This window comes from Onychomys torridus, chromosome 2 (assembly GCF_903995425.1).
Source record: "Onychomys torridus chromosome 2, mOncTor1.1, whole genome shotgun sequence".
Lineage (NCBI taxonomy): Eukaryota > Metazoa > Chordata > Mammalia > Rodentia > Cricetidae > Onychomys > Onychomys torridus.
Window position 1 is genome coordinate 122,970,108 of NC_050444.1, and position 24,420 is coordinate 122,994,527.

Here is a 24,420-nt window from a genome sequence, read left to right on the forward strand (position 1 = left end):
CCGCCAGCGAGCCGTTTCACGCCCGCCCCTCCCGTCCCAGAGGGAACCTGTTGCCGGGGAAGGGGCGGGCGGCGGCGGCAGCGGCGGAGGAGGACTCTTGCGCTCGCTGGCTGGCTCGGCGCGCCGCGGCCTCTCACTTCAGCCGCGCTCCGCGCGCGCCCCTCCCTGGCCCTCGACGCGGAGAAGCACACACACACACACCGCACACACCGTTCCGCGCAGCCCGCGCCCGGAGGACGGCCCGCCGAACGCCGCTAGTGCTGCTTCCGGGAGCGGAGGCGCGGCCCCGCGAGGAGGAGGAGGAGGAGCAGGCCAACATGGCGGCGCGCAGGGCTGGGCCGGCCGGCCGCGCCTGAGCACCTCACCGCTCCGGCTCGGCTCGCGGCGCCCACGCGCGCGCCCCACCCTGGCCCCGCGGCCGCGGAGCGCGCGGGACAGGAGCGCAGGGGCCCGCCGCCCGGGTGCGGGGCCGGCGCCGAGGCAGCGCGGCGCGGCGCGGCCCGCCAGGCCCGGGAGCCGCAGCTTCGCCGCCCGCCGGCCGGCGCGGCTCTGAGGCCGGAGCCATGGAATCGGAGGAGGAGCAGCACATGACCACGCTGCTGTGCATGGGCTTCTCGGACCCGGCCACCATCCGCAAGGCCCTGCGCCTGGCCAAGAACGACATCAACGAGGCCGTGGCGCTGCTCACCAACGAGCGGCCCGGCCTGGACTACGGCGGCTACGAGCCCATGGATAGCGGGGGGCCCAGCCCGGGACCGGGCGGCGGCCCACGGGGCGACGGCGGCGGGGACGGCGGCGGGCCTTCCCGCGGCGGGAGCACCGGAGGTGGCGGCGGCTTCGATCCCCCGCCAGCCTACCACGAGGTGGTGGACGCGGAGGTGAGTGTGGCTGCCCTGACCTCGCGGGAGAGAGAGGCGGCTGCACTCGAGTCCCGTGGGCCAGGAACACAGCCCGCCCGGCTCCCAGCGGGACTCTTGGGAGGGGGCTGTAATGAAACTGGGGGTGCAGAGATCGGGGTCATTCGACCGGGGTCAGATGGGGAGAAGGGTTTTGGGGGGAGGAGTCTGCCCGCCTGGAGTTAGGTATACGGACCTGGACTGTGGAGGGGTCTCCTGGGCTACCTGCTGAGTAGGGGGTAGGGGTCCCTGGAGGCATGCGGAGGAGGGTCCACACTTCCACTTTGGCCAGGCTGGGGAGATAGGAAGGACATGGCTATCAGGTGTCCAAACTGGGGTCTTAGTGGGTGGGTATTTGTGGCACTTGATTGCAGTGAAGGATTGGGATAAGTACCAGGTTCAGAGTCAGAAATAGTTCGATAGGCCAGCCAGCGTAGAGACCTTTGCGGGGTCACACAGGAGGACTGTTGGGGGTTAGAAATAGGGTTTGGGTTTTTAAGCCAACCGTCAGAAAGAGGATAGGGTCCAAAATGAGCAGGGCCTAGACAGGACCAGGGATGGTGGGAATGCGTACAAGGAGGAGGAGCGGGGTTTGTCTGTTAACGAGGTCTGGGTTGGAGGGCTGGGCTTCACTAAGGTCAGGTCTCATGACAGGTAGTGGATTGAGAAACCAGTGAGTGAGAAACCTGGGCAGAATAGGAGCAAAGGAAGGACCAGACAGTGATGAGGTCAGGAATGGGACCCACAATAGGTAAGTATGGTCTGGTCACAGGTGAGGGGCAATTAGACTGAGGAAGGGATGTAGCCCTAGGGAGGTGAGCCTGTGCGTGTGGGGGGGGGGGTGGTGTGGGGGGGTGGTGTGGGGTGGGAGGGGCCCGAGAGGAGAAGGAACAGGACTGAAGAGCTTAGAGAAGAGAGGGACTCAAGTGATCAGCCACCCCGGATCGTAAATAGTGAAAACTAGGCCTTCTAGTACTTTGGTTTACAGTGTGAGCAAGGAATATGGGAGAGGATGACAGGTTTGGCAGAATTAGAAAAACCACCCAGAAGCTGTAGTGCTTATGATTAATTTGCAGAGGAGGCTGGCCTCTGCCTCCCCGGTGGTGGGATTAAAGGTGTGTGCGTGCCACTGTCCTGAAGTCACTTAACTGCCAGTCCTCTCACTCCTCCCTTGTCCTCCCCAGTTTTGACCTATTTTGAAATCAAGAGGCCAACTATCACTTTTCCTGAACGTGTTTGTATGAGTCTACAAAGCTCAGTGTGTTTTCGTTATGTGAGAAATTTTATTTTCTGTTCCTGCTTTTAATCTCCGATGAGTGAAAATCAGAATAAGTTAGAATACTTGTGGCACATTAAGATTAGCTTACTTCCTGTACATTTAAGTTGGAAGAGTCTCAAGTGGCTTCTTTGAAGTGAACAGCAGACTTGAGAAGTTTGCTTTCAGGTAAAATCCCGAGAATCTATCTTTTGAAAGAAGGTCTTGCCCTCATTCCCCCTGCTGTGTGATTTGGGGCTGTGGGAGGCTGTACCACTTACTTGTGAGAGTTCCAGAGGGCTAGCGATTCAGGCTGCTCTGCTCGTGTGGTGTACTGGCAGAGAGTACAGGCCAGCTTCTGATACCGTACCAGAAGTGTGGTGTTAAAGTCGTCACCCTTGCCACATATGTAGTGGGGAACTGTGGCTTCTAAAAGGTATGCCAGGCTCTGGGTTAGGGACTCTCTACATTTTACCAACCCTCAGTAAAATAGTTGCTGCATCACCATTTTAGGTATGAGATTAGTTAGTAGCAGAACCTACATTCCAAGCCAGGTCTCTGGCATCAAAAGCTGGGGAGCTTTTCACCGTGTCCATCTAATAGTTTTAGGGTGGATTCGTTTGGTCCAGTAGAGGTAACAGGGGCAAGGAGAGAGTTTGGAGAAGGGTGAATCGGGAGGCTCTTCTTTGATTCTAGGAGTGGTAAGCACTGACTCAAGGCATCGGGACTACATTAATGGTAGAATGAAAGCAGAGACTTTAGAAATTAATCATGAGTTCAGTCCTCTTGTTCTACAGATGTGGCCTTTCAGGCCCCAAAGGGGAAGTTGTCTTCAGAGGCAGTTAATAGGACCAGAAGCTTCCCTTACATACGAAAAAGAAACAGAATGCAGTAATGGGTCAGAGGGACAGAACTGGAGTCAAAAACAGTGGTGATTGCCAGCTATCTATAATTTGCTCCTATTTCTAAAAACTGAGTACCTTATTTTAAGATAGATGTATTTTTGCTTTCTGCATGAGATATCTTATTTTCAGGATTCTTTAAAAAAAAATTTGAGATAATCCAGACTAAAATTGAATTAGTTAAAAAGGAAAAAAGTGAGGCCAGGAACGCAACTCTGGTAGAATATGTTTAGTGTATATGGAACCTGGGATTCCATCCTTAGCACACGGATAAAAAATAGTGGAGGAAAAGAAAGCTAAAAAAAGGACATATTTATTTGACATATATGTATTTTGGGCCAGCAGTGATACTGTCAGTAAACATTTCATGCCTGACCTGTCCCAGTGGCAGGGGGTGGAGTGGCCAACAGAACATGGAGTTTACATTCTAATGATCTTACTTCCATGCTCTCATTTTACAGGAAGAGACCTTCCAAGGTCATGTAGCTAGAATCAGCTTGGTAATTTGGGGCCCTTCTGTAATTAAAATTTGCTTTAGAAATTAAAATTTAGAAAAGTGAACATTCATTTCAGTAAGAGCAAGAGGATTGCATTTAGAGAGACCCGATAGCCCGTAAAACACATAGACTACTTTGAAATGTCCTCCAATTAATACAGGTGTTGCCTTGGAAATGTTGACTGTGGATGTAGACGTGGTTCTTGGTCTTTGTGTCTGGAAGGGACTCTAAGAACCCTTCTCATTGTGAATTTGAATGGCTGTACTTCAGAACCATTCCATGGCAAATAGGGAGTCTGTTGTATTATTAAAGAGTGTGAGATCTCACAAATGCTCTAAAAAACTTCTCTTGAGCTCCAACACCCCCACTGTGGGAAGCCTTCATTGTTTTCTGTGGCCAAAGTAAGCCCTGTGTGCCCCTCTGGCCACAACTGAGAGCTGGTCCCCAATTCTGCTCTCCACAGAGCTCTGGAGTTGGTCTTCATAATCTTGCTCAAAGAGTCTAGCAATTCTTATAAAACTTAGGACCACCAGCTCAGGAATGGCCCCACCCACAAAGGGCTGGGCCCTCCCACATCAATTCCTAATTAAGAAAACATCTTACAGCAGGATCTTATGGATTTGTCTTCTTAATTGAGGTTCCATCCTTTTAGATAATTTTAGCTTGTTTCAAGTTGACATAAAATTACCCAGAACATCATATTAAGTCCATATTGGCAAGCAGAAACAGGCAGATCCCTGGAGCCCACTGGCCAACTGGTGTCGCTGAATAGGTGAACTCTTCGTTTCATAAGTAAGTGGGGAGTGGAGAGTGACTAAAAAAGAGGCCTCTCTCACACACACACACACACACACACACACACACACACACACACACACATCTTGGACAATTTCTAGCTGTTTTTTTTTCTTCTCACCATTCCCCATGCCTTTGAGAAAGGGTCTTAGGTACTCAGGCAGTCCTCAGACTTGCTATGCAACTCTTGATTCTCCTGGTTTTACCTCCCAAGTGCTGAGATTATATGTGTGTGCCACCATATCTAGCTTTATTTTATTTTATTTTATTTTATTTTTTCATTTATTGACCCATTTGAGAAACAGAACCAATTGCAGAGTTAAAAACCACGAGGTCAGAGCAAGAGCAGAAAACCTTACCCTTCCCCGCTTCTGCTGTTCTTCCTCTCTGCAAGAGAGCTACCGCTCTGTGTCCTATCTTTTTTATAGATTTTCTGTTCTGTTTTCTCATTGGTTGTAAACCCAGCCACATGACCTCCTCGTCACTGCCTGTTTGTACAGACCTCCAGGTCTTCTATGGTTGGTATTGAGATTAAAGGCATGTGTCTGCCATGCTGGCTGTGTCCTTGAACACACAGAGATCTACCTAGCTCTGCCTCCCAAGTGCTGGGATTAAAGGCGTGCACCACTACCGCCCAGTTTCTGCTCTGGCTTGCTCTGACCTCAAGGCAACTTTATTGACATACAAATAAAATCACATTTCAATACAAATAAAATATCACTATATAGAACCAATTGTGTTTGCATACAAGTATATAAACACTATTTAAATAAGCTAATATTAAAATATTTATATTGTTATTTGGGGATGACGAGGCTGATTTTTATGAATTAAATTTTCTGTAGTTGGTTGTTTTTTACTCTTTGGGGGCCTGCCACCCAACTCCCAAATAAATACACAGAAACTTATGAATGCCCAGCCTTAGCTTGGCTTGTTTCTAGCCAGCTTTTCTAGCTTAAATTATCCTGTTTCTTTTTAACTACATTTTGCCTCTGGGCTTTTACCTTTTTTATTCTGTATATCTTTCTTTCCTTCTTACTCCACGACTGGCTGTGTGTCTGGGTGGCTGGCCCCTGGTGTCCTCTCCTTTTCTCATTCCTTCCTCCTCTTGTATCATCCCCTAGATTTCTTCTCCTATTTATTCTTTCTGCCTGCCAGCCCCTCTATTTCTCTCTCTTGCCTAGCTATCAACAGTTCAGCTTTTTATTAGACCAATTAGGTGGTTTAAACAGGCAGAGTAACACAGTTTTACAGAATTAAACAAATGCATCATAAAAGAATGCAACACATCTATGCATCATTAAACAAATACTCCACAGCATAAGTGAATGTAACATATCTTAAACTAATATTCCACAACATTTCCCCCTTTTTGTTTAAATAAAAATGAAAGGTTTTAACTTTAACATAGTAAGACTATATATGACAAAACAGTTACCAAGTAATTACATTTACAGTATTCAGTCCATTTGTATTTAGCAAATTCAGAGAAAATACATCTTAGTGATTCCAAAGTTTAACATCTAATTTACTTTTTATCATAACTAAGGAAAATTATAACTCAACTATTTAGTCCTTAACTCTATCAGAGACCCCAAAAGGATGTAATGCTACCTAACAATGGAGACATCTGGCTGCCTGGACAGTCACCCAAAGTTCTTCCGTAATGTTGAGGCATCCATATCTCAACCTACTAGAATATCTGGCAGACTTTTCAGTAAGCAGGAAATTTGAATGACTGTCCAACCTTGTATTGGCCAAGTTCATCAGTCACTTTCCTCTACTTCCCATAGAATATCTGGCAGACTCTTCCGGAAGCAGGAATCTGGAAGGGCTGCTTTGCCTTGTCTTGTCAAAATTCCACAGTCTTTTCCCCATGTCCCACTTGTGCAGTCTGCACAGCATACTGTCAGGAGTCAAGGCAGAAGCAGTTTCTTGCCCAAATGGCTAGCCTTACCACATTGAAAGCAAACTCCATATGTAGTTTCTTTGATGCCCATCATGCTTTTATGAAGTAAATTTGGTGCTGCCAAGAGCAGATGTGGCTCACTGTCATGAAAAAACCTTAGGTTATTAAACATCTTAAATGCCATATTCATTCTATAGGTCTTTGAAGTGTTTGAAAATCTTCTGTCTAAAATATACCTATTTAACCTTGAAAACATACCTAATGTTTGATTATTATAGATTAACTACTAACCTCATTTCTTAATTATACATTAAAATTTTAAATTAGCTACATAAGCATGATACCCCAAACGAGTAGAAACATATATGCAGTATAACAAAATAACTTTAAATTTGTATCAATATACCAAAATCCAAGCCATTGCAAATTATCTGAGATTAATAGTTGTCTTTTTATCTTATATTCCTATATTCCCCTAAATGATAACAAACATCATAAACCACCAAATAACCAACAACCACCCACCTTATCTCTTGGGAATGTGGACATTGTCTTCTTTAGACTACTTCCTGTTATCTTTGGGTGAAAGCATCTTTAGGAGTCCCTAAGAAATTTTAGATAATGGCCAAGTCCTAGGAAGACCAGCTGTAACCTTTGTTGATATATATGACCTGTCAAGATTCAGGAGGTCTCCCCTGATCAAACCTGACCCAGACTAACCTGGAACCAATCCACAGCCTCTGGATTACTGTGAAAACAAAAGCAAAACCTCTTCCCTAAAGTAACATATTTGTTTAAACTTCTTTTTTAAAGTATCTAGGTTGGTTCAGTTTAGCAGTCCAGTTCACAGTGCCATGCCTGTCAGCAGTTGTCATTTGCTCATCAGCATTCAGAAAGTTCAAGGTTAATACAGCAATAGACAGGATCCAGACTTCCTATTTATTTCCTGTCTCTTTGTGCTGTTCTTTACATGCACACGTGCATGTCTTCTCTCTTTAAAGACTTTATTATTTTTAAACTATTTCTTTCTGTGACTGTATCATTTCTTTTTTCTTTCTTGAGCCTATGCACATTTTTAAACACAGTGGAACCTGTTTAGAGACACCCCCCCCCCAAAATCTGGACCTCTCTAGTCTTTTTTTACCACATGAACCTATAAACTAAGCCCTCCACCGCAGCTCTGGCAGCTGGCTCGACCCACTTCTTGGGTCTTTGAGAACCAAGCCTAAAGCTTGCAGGCGCTGACAGAGGCAGGTGACCAAGAACTGCATTCAATCCCCCCAACATTGGAATGCCAGTGCCCTGCACTGTGGCAGGCATTTTTTATTTAGTTTTTTGTTTCTAATTAGTGTGAAAGGCTGTTTAAGTGTTCTGCTCAATGGCAGAGTTTCTTAAAGGAGCTGTATCTTTTTTCTCTTTCTTTTTTTTCCCCCTGTCTTTCTCAGGCCCTACACTTATGAATGCCTGGCCTTAGCTGGCTAAGGTAGCCAGCTTTTCTAACTTAAATTATCCTGTTTCTCTTTAACTACATTTTGCCTCTGGGTTTTTTTACCTTTCTTTACTCTGTATATCTTTCTTTCCTTCTTACTCCATGATTGGCTGTGTGGCTGGGTGGCTGGCCCCTGGCATCCTCCTCTCCTCTTTTTCTCCCTCTTAGACTTCTGTTTATTCTTTCTACCCGCCAGCCCCGCCTGTTTCTTCTCTCTCCTGCCTAGCTATTGGCCATTCATGTTTTTATTAGACCAAGTGTCTTAGACAGGCAAAGTAACACAGCTTCACAGAGTTAAACAAATGCAACATGAAAGAATGCAACATATCTTTGAATCTTCAGACAGATACTCCACAGCATAAACGAATGTAACAATCTTAAACTAATGTTCCACAATAGTTTTCTTTGATGAGTTTCTCATGGCCTATAAGTTGTATTAATATAAAATAAACATTAAAATACAGACAACCAAACTGCTGTCTGCCCATTAAATGCAAGTAGTTAAAAGTCTAAAGCATTTAACAGTTCTTAGAAATAGACTCTAGAATTACTCGAAGAATGATCTGAGGAAAATTAAGTACAAAAGACATACTTGTTCTTTTCCTAACTGAAGTATAAAAGGAAGTCTATTGTTTCCCCTCTCATAATTGAGCTGGAGAATGAGAATTATATATTGAATTTATTGGACTGGCTTACACAGTATTGCCTGTGTAGACCAGCAGTGGCTGTCTCACCCGGAGAGGCTGAGAATCTGTAATGCTGGAAGACATACAGTCCAGTCTGGCGCGGCCGGCTGGGCGTGTCCTAGAGTGCTCTTGGTCTTCAGTGTGTGTTGGAAGCCCCAGGACGCTGGCCTGATTGCCGGGAGGATGCCATCACAGCAGTAGGGTAGATGAACTCACCAGGGGTGAGAGCAAGCGTGCACAAAGCCGTTTCCTTCTTCCTGTGCTCCTGTGTCTGCTGCCACCAAAAGGTGCCGCCATGTTTAGGATAGGTCTTCCCCTTCAGATCATAAGATAATACCACATAGGTGTGCCCAGCAGCTTTCCTTTGAGTTGATTGCAGATCCAGTCAAGTTGATAAGCAAGATTAGCCATCACAGGAACTATTTTATAAAAACTAGGATTCATATTTGGTTATCTAGCTATCTTTATCTGTTGTTATTCCTAACTATAAGAAAACTCCGATTCCTCAGTGTTTATCCAGGTTGAGTCTAGTGTGAGCAGCATTTTTAGTTTCTCTCCCTGCCTTGCCTGCTTCTTTTCTGTGCTCCTCACTCTGCATCCTCCCACTATCTCACAGCAGTTTGTTCTCCTAACGCTGTGTGTTCTGATTGATCTCTGTCTTGTCTACCTGCCAGCCTTTGGAAGGTTCGTGACTGTATTTTGAAACAGCTATTAGGAGGCTTTGTTTTTAGGTAAAGGGATAGAGTACAGAGGAATACAGGTAGACACACTTGCTGGCACAGTTAATGGTGTTTCTGTGTTCCTGTGTCCCCTAGCCGCGATAGAATTGTTAGGTCATTGGTCAGGTCCTGTCTATCTGCAGTTTTTAAGGATTCCATTCACCTGATTCTTTCTTTTACATGCAGAAATTGTATGTTTTTAAAAGAGCAGAACAGCTATTAGTTGTTTTTATTAAACAGAAGTTCTCTGAATCAAAACGCTGAATAAAAACTGAAAAAAATCTAAATAATTGTTTAGATTAAATTTTATTAGTAACCTCACACATTATACTGAGCAGCCATTGAGATTAGCTAGTTTTTGTCAAGAACTTTGTGTGTGTGCCAAGCACTGAGGTAGGTGTTGAGAGTAAACACAAGGATAAAGAAAGCAGCCACAGTTCCTTAGTCCTTTCTATTGTCGTAACTCAACAGCGGCAGCTCAAGAGGAAGCATTTATTTTGTCTGTGCGTTAGAGGACACAGTCTGTCATGTAGGGAAGCGAGGGCCGCAGGAGAGGCTCCCAGCTTGTTCTTCTTTTCTGCTCCAGACCCCAGCCAGGGCTGCTGTTGCCACGTTCAGGCCAGCTCTTCTCAGCTCATTCTCCAGAAACAGACACAAACCTGTGCTTCCCTGATGCCTTAGACACTTTTTTTGTTTTTGTTTCTCAAGACAGGGTTTCTCTGTGTAGTTTTGGTGCCTTTCCTGGAACTCACTCTGTAGACCAGGCTGGCCTCGAACTCACAGAGATCCACCTGCCTCTACCTCCTGAGTGTTGGGATTAAAGGCATGTGCCACCACTGCCCAGCCCTAGACACTTCTTAATCCAATTAAGTTGACGTCAGAATTAACCGCTGTACTTTATTACAGCCTTGAGCCTAGTAGTTTTCTAATGTCTGAAGTGTAACAAACTATATTTGATTTCTAGAAGCTGGAGACTTTAAAATTATGAGTTAAATATGAAGAAGTATAAATTTATCAAAGGATTTTGGTAGTGCCTTGGGAATTTTTTGTGATGCAGTTTATCTATAGTGGTATCCATTGCCAGAAAACCAAATAGCTTTTAAGGGAAATTTTTTTTAGTGCCATAGAATGTACAGAATTTGTATTTCTTACTTGTTGAGTGTTTAACATTCATGAGTTGATAATGTCTAAACTAATCACTGTCTCTTAAAAATTATGCCATTTTAAAATTTTTTTTTAAAGCATAGATGTAAAAAAAGAAATTGCTTAATAATTTAAGCAGGGCTCATTATTAGCCCTGATTGTCCTGGAACTCTGTAGACCAGGCTGATCTCAAACTCAAAGACCCACCTGCCTTTGTCTCCCAGAGTGCTGGAAATGTTTAAAAGGCTTACTTGAGACGGAAGTAGCAGCAGCCCTGTAAAATGAAAATCTTTCAGAGGCCACTTAAAGTGGATGCTGCCTTATTATTCCTATTCTGACTTTTGTGGTCTGTTTTCTGTTGGAGTGCTAAAATAATTGACAGTGTTATATTCATTTTGTGAGATGTATTTCCCATGGTACCTTCCTCATTTTGGAATATTCTGGTGAATTATAGTAGCAACAGATCATTGATACTTCAATCTTACACACACAGAAACAAGTGGGTATTTGTTTTGATGAATCCGGTGAGTAACGAGCACTTAGTACCTATTGAAATGATGCAGGCCAAATATATGTAATTTCTACCATAAACAATTTACAATATGTGTACAGAGAGGCACCCAAGCATCTGTAGGGAATAGCAAGCAAGTCCCTGCTTTATTTGGTTGAAGTATAGAACAGGTCTGTAGTAAAGGAATTCAAAGCATTCACTAAGGGTCAAAGATCAGAAATGATGCAACATTACCTCTCATCCACCCAGTGCATAGTGATTATAATCTGGAGAGAAGTATCAAGGCTACATAGCAAGATAGCCCTTACAAAACAGAAAACGTATCCACAGAATGGATTCTTTGCTGCCATTCCTTCCCCTTATCCCAGCAAACTGAGTTAAGTGTTATAACTTTAGGGGTTAAAATAGAAGATTTGTCTCAGGGCTAGAAGGGACCATGTCAAGTCTTGTCACTTGTCTTGACTTTTGGCTCAATATCAAAATCAGGAAGAAAATTCTTCCTCCTGCTTCCGCAGGTGGACTTTGTTTACTTTGTCTATGTCGTCTTATTCTTGTTTTTAAAGGCAAGGTCTTACTCTGGCTCATGCTGGCCTCAGATGTACAATAATCTTCCTGTCCCAGCTTCCCAAGTACTGGGATTACAAACATCCACCATCACCCTCCAGTTTGTTGGTTTGTTTGAAGGGGTCTTGCTCTGTAGACAAGGCTGGCTGGTACTCACTGTGTTGCCCAGACTGGCCCTCCATTGCAGCAATCCTCCTGCTGTAGCCTCTTGACACCATGACAGCCATGTATTTCTTTATGACATGAGGAAGTGCTTGACTGGAGGTCACCTTAAATATGTCCTTCCTCCCAGAGTGTCTGCTTAGTTATCATGATTCCCTTTGTTAAATACTGTTTGGGTTAGAAGGTCAAAGTCACTATGGAACCCTGCCCCTCTTGCTTTCTTCTTTAGGAATTTTCCATCTGTAATTACTCATGTGTTAATGAAGGGTGGTGGGTTTCAGGAGGAGGAGGCCGAGCCCTTAGTTCTTGTCACATCCTAAGGTACTATATCACTTGAGCACTCCTGGGCACCTACCCGACTGTACCCAGTCAGCGTGGGTACTGAGAACTTGAAAATGAGCTGTAAAATCTTGGGCGAGTACGGTTTCAGATGTGTCTCCTTCAGTTCTTTAGAACTAACTGCTCCTTTGTTTCTATGTAGTAAACCTAGTGGTTATCAAAAAAATCATTGAGAGACAGTGTACATTTGTAGATTTGAAATTAAGTATTTTGAAAGCTAACTTGAAACAGTATTAACATATTGAAAACAACACTTGACCTAGATTCTATATTTTAATAACTGCAGAAATAAAACTACAAATTATTGAACTCTTAGAGGATACTTTAAGAAGTCATCTTTAAAATATGACAGATCACATTGTGACTCCTTGTCTATTCAAGTCTTTTCTCCTGTCTGACCCGCCTTGTCCCCCTTTCCCCTCCTCTTGCTGTGTTGGACTGTAAGAGTTAATCCATAGACCTGCTTGTGGTGTCAGTTTGATCTGCTCTTACTACAAAGTAGACTGAACGTGTGCTGATACAGTGTGTACCCTAATAAAATTTGCCTGAAGATCAGAGAACAGAACAAGCCACTAGATTAAACATAGATGCCAGGCAGTTGTGGCACACACCTTTAACCCCAGTACTTGGGAGTCACACAGTTTTAATGCCAGAACTAGGAAGGAAGTGATGGCTGGGCGGAGGAAGATCTATAAGGCGTGAGGAGATTTGAACTAGAGCCCTTTCGGCTGAGGACTCAGGATTCGTGGAGCTGGCAAGGTGAAAAGTGGCTGTGGCTTGTTCCTTTGTCTCTCTCTGATCTTTCAGCATTTACCCCAATATCTGGCTCTGGGTTTTTATCAAAAGACCATTTAGGAATTTGTGCAACATTAACATATGTTATGGCACTTATCCCATTATATTGATACTATGGTTTTTCACTTGTACTGCATTGTGAGTGCTTTGAGGACTGACTTGGTTTTCTTTATTTTTCATAAAGTCTAAGGTAGCATTTCTTAGTGGGGGTACAAAGCAAAATGAAAGAATCTGCTCTGGAAACTATTTGTTGCCTTCACCATTTTGAAATATTTGTTCCATTCATATATATCACATAACCCCCTAAAGTTGTGTTGCTTAAAACTTTATTTTTATTCTTATTTTTTAAGACAGGGTCTCACCATGTAGTTCTAGCTGTCCTGGAACTCATGTTGTAGACCAGGCTGGGTGCCTAAGACTTTAAACAGTAGCTGAAGGCCATTTAAATGTAGAGTCTGAGGAGATCTGTGTTGGGTGTTTCCTTTCTGTTACAGCTTGTGGGAATGGACTTGCTGAACTCTTGCCAGTGTTTTTATAACAGACCAGGTTTGGACTTAACACATTCCACTTGGTCTTGGGTATTCTGCACCACTTCCTTTGCTTTATAGTCTTCTGTAGCTCATAGAACAACAGTGTACACGGGAAAGAACACAACAGACGCTTTAAGAACAATCTTCGCTTTCAGAAGCGGGGTTCACCAGGCCGTTTCTCTATAGCTTCATTGCATGGCGTAGTTGGGACTTAAGTAAGGAGATTATCTGCAAAGATTATCATTTCTAGTGGAGAGAGAAAACATTCTACCAAACAGTTAAACTAGGAGCAGGAGCGCTGAGGATGTAACTCAGTTGGTACAGTGCTTGTCTAGTATGAGTTAGCCCTGGGTTTGTCCCCTGTACCACATAAACTTGGTATGGTGGTGCATTCGAGTAGACATCGTTTGGGGCAATGTCTAGAGTCTCCTTAGCTATCACAACTTAAGATATTCTTGGTACCACATTGTTAATCATCCTTCAGAGTACAGGACAGTTTTTCCAACAAACATCATTTGAGCCAGGGTTAAGAAATCTCCCTCTGAAATCATACAAATAGTAGTGAGACTTCAACCCCATGTTTGTTTAAATGTTTTAATAATTTCATACATGTATATAATGTATTTGGATCTTTTTCACACACACTCACTCATCACCCTTTCTTAACTTCAGTCTTATTCCTAAATCCCTCCTTTCCAACAAGTCTCTTCCTGTTTTCATATCTTTGTTTGTTTGGCTGGTTTTTGTTGTTGCCTGCTTTTTGGGACCCATTGTTAAATTAAGGTTGCATATAGCATAGGTACACTTATTCGAGCAAGGTCATATTAACAGCGGCTATACCACTGGTGAAAAAATGACTCCCTCTCGCCTAGCAACCACCTCTGCCAGCAGCTCCTCAGGAAAAGGCAGTCCTCATGAGCCCCTGTCCTCATCTGTGCTGGAGTATTGATTGACCCCCTCCTGTGTGGATTGTGAATGGTAACATGACAGCCATGCTATGTCCAGAAGGCAGTCTTTGACAGCTGCCCTCCCCATCTCGGGTTCTGCGATACCCCATATATGGCTGAGCATCCTCACCCACTTACATTTCTCAGCACCTGGACAAGTTGTGAGTCTCTGCAGTGACCAGCACCCCTTCTCTGACTGGACAGCACTGACCTGCCTTGCTGCGTCTCTGGACTTAGAGTTCTGTGTTCTCTCCACACCAAAAATGATGGCGCCTTGTTTCTTCCTTTTGTCTTATACTGACCTTTGTCCTCAAGTATCACTTTCTAGATCTGTTTCTTATGCCTAAGGAATTATTGCAGCTGTGGACATTAAGGCGAATTAGAATGCATTGTTTGAGTGAACATTGACTCTATCTAAAGGGAGTAATAGAAACGTACCTTTAATGGAGTTATATTCCTATAAGTGATATTTGTGTAGTTAACCTTTTAGGGTATATTGCTTTACTTTTGTTCATTTGAAATTTGAGTTTTGAGGGCATTTTCTTTCACTTTTTTAAATATAAATATGTATGTGGAGCTGGAGAGTTCTTGTTCATACTAGAAAGTGGTCTTAGTCCTCATATACCACTTGTAGTTAGAAACAAAGCAATGAATGACATGTTTCTCTCACAAGTTAGTAAATGAAGATTCTAAAGACATTGCTTTGTCTCTGGTGGGTAGTAGAATCATTTTGAGATAGATTTTAGTTAAAATTTCATCTGTAAAGAGGGATCAGACAATCTCAAAGTGACCCAAGCACTTGGTGCAGACCTGTGTGTGTAGGCAGACATTCTGGGGTATTTCTGGAGAGAATGGGGTAAGGATATCAGATAAAAGTACAGACACTGGGAACTGAATGGACAACAGGACGAAGCTCCTCCATTGTGAACATAGTCTGATTGGAGGTGTCACATGTCTAAATAGATGGTTTAAAACAGCTCAGAACTTGGTATCACAAAGATAGGAAATGTACTTTAAATATGTCACGGGGAAATGCTTGAGTACACAGAGTTCTCTGTGCCCAGGATCCCTTCCTCTTCTCTTCATTTTTGCCAGTGTTTATCAGATACCTAACATACACTCTCACTCATTCATAAATATGTATGGAGCACCTTTGTTTTGGGGACTAGCTTAGATGATGCAACAAAAAACATCTCCCTGCTGAAGCCTCTGTCCAGGGAAGACAGGCAGAAAGCAAGATAAGTAAGTACAATGTAGACTTACATTATGCTTTTAAGTACTGGGGGAGAAAGTTGAGTGGACAGGGGAGAGAGCTTGCTAGAGTAAGTAGACAAGAGCAGGCTGCTTTTTAAATAGATTGTTCTGGGAAGGCTCGGTTCGTGAAGGAGGTCATGTGTGAACAGAGACCTGAAGAGAGGGAAAGCACTGCCTGTGGATAGGAGAGTTGTGCTCAGGGTCTCAGTAAACATTTAAGGCTTAGTGAGCCGTAAAGTCTCTGTCTCTGCTCTGCTGTCTTCATAGGAAAGTAACCAGATGAAATGTAAACAAATGAATAGGTTTGTGGCCCAATAAAACTTTATCTAAAAAGCAGTGAGTCATGCCATTTGAATTCCTTTCAGTGGAAGGAGACTCCAGTTAAGAACAAGGCTGGGCCGGGTGGTGGTGGCGGCGGTGCATGCCTTTAATCCCAGCATTTGGGAGGCCAGGCGGATCTCTGTGAGTTTGAGGCCAGCTTGGGCTACCAAGTGAGTTCCAGGAAAAGGTGCAAAGCTACACAGAGAAACCCTGTCTCAAAAAATCAAAAAAAAAAAAAAAAAAAAGAAACCAAGTCTGGTATGTTTGAGGCACATCAGGGAAGCAAATATTGTTGGAGTTTAATTCGATGTTGGAGAGGAGGTCAGCTCTTCAACTTTGGAAGATAAGGAAGGGGTTGACGATTTTAGACAAGAAAATAGGAGGATTTGGAGTTTTGAGGTGGGCGAGGGCCTATTAAAATGCCTTTTGGATATTCAAGTGAATTGTCAGAAAGGGTGTTGGTGATATGGTTGGAGTTCAGATAAGAGTTCTCGACTGTAGCCAAAATGGAAGCCTTCAGGTCAGAAGTCGTATTTAGAGCCACTGGAACGTGCATTCTCAACAGGGAAATATTGCTCCAGAGGGGCAAAAAATTGGTTTTTGAGGGAGGATATAAACAACAATAAAGACAACCCTCTGAGATTTCTCAGTGAGTTATACCAAAGCTCAGCTCTACCTGGCAATTTTATTCCTCAGTGTTCAGTTTCATGGGGAATGGGATAATTCAGCTTCTAAAACGGTGCTTTAGAGAGAGAATGTTGCACACAAGATGGAAAACTGCATTAGAGGAGCCTCCACTCACAGGAAGTAAGTGTTGATGAAGAGAGAAGAGGTCTGAAGACCGGATGGATTCCAAGGTGCTCATGTCTAGATACTGGGTGGTGAGGAACTAGGCAGGGGCTCTTAACCTGGTAATGGAGGGCTTTCAAGGAGGAACCAGGGAACAACAGAGTGAGATGGTGCTGGTGGGTCAGGCCTGGTGAGAACTAGTAACTAACCACATGTATAGTATACAACTGCAATGAAATAGTTGTGTGTTGGGATTTGGCTTATATGTGATCTCACATCATGGGTTGTCGTCAACTGTGATTACAGGGAATTCCTTTTTTTAAAGATACATTTCAGTAGTGCTAAATATGTTCACATGGTTGTGAAACAGACCTTTAGACCTTTTTTTGGGGGGGTGGGGGTTCGAGACAGGGTTTCTCTGTGTAGCTTTGCACCTTTTCCTGGAACTCACTTGGTAGCCCAGGCTGGCCTCGAACTCACAGAGATCCGCCGGCCTCTGCCTCCCAAGTGCTGGGATTAAAGGCGTGCGCCACCACCACCCAGCTTTAGAAATTTTTTTATATTACAAAAATCATAAACTCTATACCTGTTAAGAAACTTGCTGCTCACTAGCCCCTGACAAATGCCATTCTACTTTATTTCAGTGCTTGATTAATTTAGATACTATATGTGGAATCGTATAGTACTAGTATATAGTATAGTATATCATATAGTACTAGTAATACTATAGTATTCTACTATATGTAGAATCACATAAGACTAGTCTTTTGTGACTGGCTTATTTCTTTTAACCTCAGGGTCTGTTCATGTTATGGTATGATTTCTTTTTTAAAAATTTCCTTCTTTTAAAAAGCTGAATGGAGCTGGCATTTGAGAGGCAGAGGCAGAAGGATCTCTGTGAGTTCAAGGCCAGCCTGGTCTACAGAGTGAGTTCTAGGACAGCCAGGACTAAACACACACACACACACACACACACACACACACACACACACACACACACACACAAAAAAAAAAAAAACCCGTTTCAAAAACAAAAAACAAAAAAAGCAAGAACGGAGGGAAAAGACTGAATGGTTGCCTCATGTGTTTTCATAGCACTCTAGAGTAACATGTTCCTTACAAGAAATTAGGTTCTTATCTAATTGTTTTCCCCTGGCTTCAAAGTCAGAACCTGTCTTGGGTTATTCACAGCTTCCACAAAATGCAGAATGCTAATTATCTGTAAAAATAGAAGACAGAGGACATTTCCTTGCTTGGAAGAATGTTGAACTTTGGTATATCTGAAGTGGCTTTGTGGGAGCAGAAATTTCTTAGCCTGAGAAAGGGCATTCTAATTGAGTGTGGCATTCTGGGTAGATGGAAGATCATCCCCACGGTGCATGGTTTCATGACAGGGCCTTGTGCTACAGGGGCTGGTGCAGAAGGGTGTGGAGAGTGATGTGCAAGTGAGTGTGTGCAGTGTGTTAGTGTGGGGAAGGGCCTGCACCCAGGGCAGCAAAGAAGCTCTCCCTCTCAGACTCCTGTTGGCAGCAGGGGAGGAAATGGAGAGAGAATGGCAGGCTCAGCTTCTTTTTGTTTGTATTTTGTCAGCTTGTCACAAACCTAGACATATCTGGGAAGAGGGAATCGCAAATTGAGGCATTGCCTCCCTCAGACTAGTCTGTAGGCAAGTCTGTGGGGGCATTTTCTTGATTAATGATTGATGTGAGGTAGCTCACCTGGTGTGGGAGGTACCACCCCTGGACAGGTGGTCTTGGGTTGTATAAAAAGCAGGCTGAGAAAGACAGTAAGTGGCACTCCTTCATGGCCTCTTCTTTAGCTCCTGTTTCCAGGTTCCTGCCTTGGCTTCCCTCAAGGAACTGTGAACCCGGGGTATATAAGCCAAATGAATAAACACTTTCTCCTCAAGTTGCTTTTGGTCATGGTTTTTATCACGGCTCTAGAAACCCTAATTAGTGTTTGAGGTAAGGAGAAGGGCCCAGGCCCAAGGGGTGGCAGTTAGGTGAGTGTTGTATGGATCTAAGCAGCATGTGAAAGTCTTCAGCTAAAGCCGTGTTAAAGAACAGGTGAGAGTTCTGAGGTGTGAGGTGACCAGTTGGGACAATCTCACAAACTCTTAGAGACTAGGAAGTGTCTCAGTCTCTGTCCTGGTGTGCAGAGATACCACGATCAAGGCAGCACCTAAAAGGAATATTTAATTGGGGGCTGGCCTACAGCTTTAGAGGGTTAGGCCATGACCACCATGGTGGGAAGCATGGTGGCAGGCAGGCAAGCTTGGCACCGGAGCAGTAGCTGAGACCTTACATCTGATATGTAAGATGGAGGCAGAGAGAGAGCAAGACTGGGCCTGGCACCAGTTTTTGAAACCTCAAAGTCCACCCCTGCCCCCAGTGACACACCTCCTCCATCAAGGCCACGCCTCCTAATCCTTCCTAAATAGTCCAACTGGGAATCAAACATTCAAATATATGAGCCTATGGGGGCCATTCTCATTCATGCCACCATAGGAGGGAAGGAGAAGGAGGAAGGAAACAGATTCCAGGCAGAACTATTAGTTCTCGTAGGATGTGGGACATTTGAAGTAACACCAGAGCTAGTCAGGCCATCTGAGAGAGAAGTTACCAGCAGCCTGAAGAAAGGTGGGGCTGCTAGATGGTGTGCTCCTGTCTGCTCCTCCTCAGCTGTGCAGTAATCCTAGTCCCTGTCTCTCAGTGAGGAAAACGAAGGCACACAGGAGAGATTTGGGACCTTATTTGAGGTCACAAAGTTAGCAAGTGTTGGTGACAGAATCCACATTTAGGAATACTGAAAAATGAAATTACACCAAAATTAAGAACAAATGCCACCTGCCTGTGCTAGATAGCCTCTCAGCAAGAATGTTATATTGTTTTAGTTAAAAAAAAAAACAACAAAAAACAAAAACAAAAAAAAACTAGTGCTTTGGAAGAAAAGAGATTTTAATTGGTAATCCTCTCATGCCCAGATATTGATTGTAGGGACATTTTTATAAATTTCAGTTTGCTTGTTTGTTTGTGGTTTGTGTTGGGTTTGGTTTTGAGACAAGGTCTCACTCTGTATGCCAGGCTATCCTGAAACTCACTCATAGCTGGCACTGCAGGTGTGAGCAACCATGTCCATCTTGTTTGCACTTTAGACAGATTTTTTCAAGTATTTTATTTTATATGAAGGAGTTTTTGACTGCATTTATGTCTTTGTACTACATACATGCTTGGTGCCTGTGGAGGCTAGGAGAGGACATCAGATCCCCTGGAATTGGAGTTGTGAGCTGCCATGTAGTTGCTGGGAATTGAACCCAGACCCTCTGGAAGAGCAGTCAGTGTTCTTAACCACTGAGCCATCCCTCCAGCACCTTGTAAAAACATTTACCTGGGTTCTGGAGTGGTACTCTGTCTGGAAATCTTGCCTTTCCACCTGTCCAGGGATAAAAATTTGTTATGCATGTCTTAAATCTGAGGGGACTGAAATTTAAGCTTTTTGTTTTCAGTTAAAATTTTCTTTATTACATGTATTTACTCGTGGGGTGGGAGTGGACAGAAGACAGCTTGGGAGAGTAAGTTCTCTCCTTCCACTATGTGGGACCCGAGAATCAAACTCAGGTTGTCAGACTTGGCAGCACCTTCACCCACTGAGCCATTGAACTGGACACAACTTCATTTTTATGTGTTTGTTTTTCAAGACAGGGTTTCCCTGTGTAGCCCTGGCTGTTCTGGAACTCGCTCTGTAGACCAGGCTGGCCTGGAACTGAACTCAGAGATCTGCTTGCCTCTTCTTCCCAAGTGCTGGGATTAAAGACATGCACCACCACTCCCAGCCACAACAAAATTTTGTCTAATCTAAGCATATGAATGACTGTTGTGGGCAAGGCACTGTAAGAAGTGAGACTCTGGGTGAGTAACGTGTCTTCTCTGAGCCCAGTGTGTTTGCTCTGAATTAGTGCATGTAGCTCAGTACTCCCTGGGTGTGCGACTTTGCCTTTGCTGCTCGCTCACTCTGCTCTCCTCTCAATCGGACGGTCTCCTTTGTCATCTTCCTGCCACCTTCCAACTGAAGACCCATCGGTTCCAGTCAGCTGCTGCAACTACTTCAGCCGCTTTATTCCGGAGCTTTGAAATGATATATGTGCCTTTGAATCGATAACTTCTGAGTACATGGATAGCCATCAGGGGTTAATGCAAGCACCAGAAAAAATGTTGGTGTTTGTAGGAAACTTAATGAATATAACACTGAGTGGAAAAGCATTCTGGGAAACCAGTTTGCATAACATCCTGGGATGGTGTGCTGTCACGGGGACTGCCTACCCTGACTTGCCCATCAACTCTTCATTTTTCCAGGAAGCAGTATTTCAGGAATTATTCTTTAGCCGGAAATAACAATAACCTGTAAGCAATTGAATTGCTTTGGAAAATAGTTTATAAATAAAGTGGATAATCTTAAGATTTTTATGAAAGTTTTTGTAAATCAGTAACTTGAAATCAAAGGTTAATGGTTTTCATGTTTTAAGCCATTGGCATGTAGTAGTCTTCTTTAAGTTATAGACAAATTATTTAAAGTCATCATGGAGAAATTTTGCCATCTTCATCTTTCTATACCTGGTCAAAAATTTCAAAGTTTGTTTTTTTGTTTTGTTTTGTTTTTTTAACTACATTGTTTGCTAATGAGATAATTTAATAAATGAATTTAATATTAAAATAAATGTTGAGCAGCATTGGCAGTCTTTTATCCATTAATTCAAATAATCTTTATGTGTGTTTGTTCAGGAAATGGGCTGATGGAAGCTTATCTCTTTACTAGCAGGCACCAGGACCTACCTCCTCAAGTAGATTTCACTTGCCTTTTCAACAAAGGGGTGTTGACTTCTAAATAACACACCCTGGGCAAGTTCTGGAGCCAGCTGCTGTTTCATTTTTAACTCTACAAAGATGGCTTCCTAAATAAACACTAAAGTTATGATAGTAATTTAAAAGCTTGTTTGTATATGTCAAGTAAATTTGTGCAACTCAGCCCCCAGTTAAGATGTTGCCTCAATTTAAGTTGGTTCATTTGCCTTTTTCAAACAGGCAAGTATGTAGATAATGAGTTCCAACTCACATGGCCATTGCTAATTACAATTTACAATATAGAAGTTATGCAGACACAAATTTCTTTCAGAATCCATATGCTAAATATAAATGTCTTTGCTGACCTCGGGGGCAGGAGAGTCATACCATACAGTGGCAACATAAGAAAATAATGTCCCTTGGTCTGTACAGTTTGCAAACAGATGAAGTGGCAGTCACCTTTTAAATTGCCTTAGTGTTGGTTCAGAGTCTAGCAAATATGGGAACTAGACTTTTTTTCATATCTATAGTAATATGCTAATTGCATGTTTGGGAAACAGTTTAAGATGTATGTGTATATAGCAATGTTCATCGCTTTGATTTTAATTCCAAACTGGCCAGTTTAGAAGCACATTTATAATGTGTCCATGAGCCCATGTACATTTTGTTCTACTAGATGACTGAATACAGATTTACTGTCATTAGTGATTTTTGTCATTTAGTTGTTGGGAGGCTCATTTCCCTCTGCCTCAGTATCAGAACTGTGCATTTCTAACAAACACTGGATTTATTATGGAAAATCATTTTTAAAAATAAGTGATTTTTAGTTTTTTATGTTTTATTATCTTTTTATATTTATTATATATAATATAATATATAATATATGATAATTTATATGACATAATACATTTTATAAATATAGTATTATATTAATATATTATATTATATTTTCTGATTTATTTTAATTTTTCATTATAATTTAATTTTATTTATTATGCCTCTATCAATTAATTTTTAAAAATTATTATATTTGTGATTTTTAGTTTTAAGTGAAATTAAGGAAATTATTTTTTTAAATATTTATTTATTTATTATGTATACAGAAGAGGGCACCAGATCTCATTACAGATGGTTGTGAGCCACCATGTGGTTGCTGGGAATTGAACTCAGGACCTCTGGAAGAGCAGTTGGTGCTTTTAACCTCTGAGGCATCTCTCCAGCCCAGAAATATATTTTTTAAATGAGATATCCTTTCATGTTATATAAAATAAAAATCTAAAAACACTGAGGTATTGCTGCTTCTGAAAAATAAAGTATTCCCCGTTTGAAATGTGCTCTGTGCCTTCTGCCCAGGGGACCCTCAGTTCTTAGGCTTGCTTACCCCCACTTTTTGTCCATTCCCCAACTCGCATATACCCTACCCCATAAAGACAGGAATTACCTTTGTGTAGTATTAAGTCTGGAACATAACAAGCTTTCAATAAACTATTTTTAATCAACTTAGAATGAGTAGTCGTTAATTGTTACTTTTATCGTTTAGATTTGATGTCTAGTAAGAAAATAATATACTACATTCCTGAGTTTTTCTTAAATGCCTCCCATGTGTTAGGTCTATTGGGAACTGTGCTACAGTAGGACAGTCCTAAACTCCTTTGTGTGTTTTCTTTGGCTCAATATAGAGTTTTTGCCAAGAACAGGAGCAACTCAAAATGATGCCTCAGAATATTGAACCATCTTAGAGACGGACGTTCATGCCACTGTTTGCCCCCCCTGGGCAGCTGCTGTCTCCGTGCTGGCAGTGGCCTCCTCCAAGTGCAGTGAGTGCTGCACTCGGCAGTCACATAGCTTTCCCTCCTTTTTCAGAGAGTGTCTTTAGTCTTTGACGATTTCGTACATGTATACAGTATATCTTGATCATGTGCATGCACCCTAACTCTTCTTATTCCCTCCTTTTGTAAGACTAAAAATGTTAACTACTTAGCAGACTGCATGCTATTTCACATGTCAGACCCTAATTACTGTTTTTAAAATGCTGTTTTAAAACTGTCTTACTGGTCATAGGTATTATGTTTTATTACAGGTCATAAAGTTAAACTCTGTTTTGAAATTCTTAGTTGAGGAACTATAATTGCTACCCTTAATTTGTTAGCTCTCTTAATGATTTTATTGAGATAGCATGGCATATTCACATGCCATAAAGTTTTCCCTTTAAAGTATCTGTGCACAGGGTTGTGTGTGCCATCACAACCACTTCAGGATATTTTCATCACACAAAAGAGAAACATCACATCTATAATATCCATTACCAGTTACTCACTCTCCTTTCTCTCTGCTACCAGCCACTACTAACCTGTCTTGTATGGTCATGGATTTGCCTCTTGTGGACATTTCATAGAAGCAGAGTGGTACAGTGTGTGGACTTACATGTCAGACTTCTTTGATTTAACATAATGTTTTGAAGTTCACTCATAACATAATATATACCCATGTTTTTATTTTAGAGAAAAATATTCCTTTGATGATATAACTTGTAGCATGAATCTTAACAGGTCTTGTTAATAAGAACAAACCTGATGCCAGTTATTGGGGTGAATGCTGGAAGACCAGAGAGACAGAACAAGCCACAGCTACCTCACCTTGCTAGTTCTTCAGCTGGTCTTGTTTCCTCAGACTGCAAGCTTCTGAGTCCTCATCCGAATGGCTCTCAGCTGAACTGCTGCTCGAAAGCCTGAATGTTTAACCAGCCAAATGCTGAACTAGCTCTGGTGCCTGGTTTTCACGCCTTATATATCTTTCTCTTCTCTGCCGTCACTCCCTAGGATTAAAGGCTCTCTTTCTGGGATTAAAGGTGTGAGTCGCCATGCCTGGCTGTTTCCAATGTGGCCTTGAACTCAGAGATCCACCTGGTTCTGCCTCCCGAGTGCTGGGATTAAAGGCGTGTGCTACCACTGCCTATCCTCATGTTTAATATTGTGGCCGTCCTGTTCTCTGACCCCAGATAAATTTATTTCGATGAACACAATATTCCAGGGAACCCAATACCACCACAGTAACTTTGTAATGTTCTATTAAATTGTGA

At 42.7% G+C, this 24,420-nt stretch overlaps 1 protein-coding gene across 1 annotated transcript in view; it reads left to right on the plus strand.

Annotated features, from left to right (window-relative positions):
* Window positions 1-301: 301 nt before the first annotated feature.
* The window catches only part of Usp24 (ubiquitin specific peptidase 24), a 134,645-nt gene continuing 110,526 nt past the window's right edge, over window positions 302-24,420 (plus strand). The window contains exon 1 of the mRNA XM_036178654.1: window positions 302-878. Within this exon, the coding sequence (XP_036034547.1) occupies window positions 564-878 (315 nt within the window). The 5' untranslated portion in view covers window positions 302-563. The remainder of the gene's footprint in view (window positions 879-24,420) is intronic.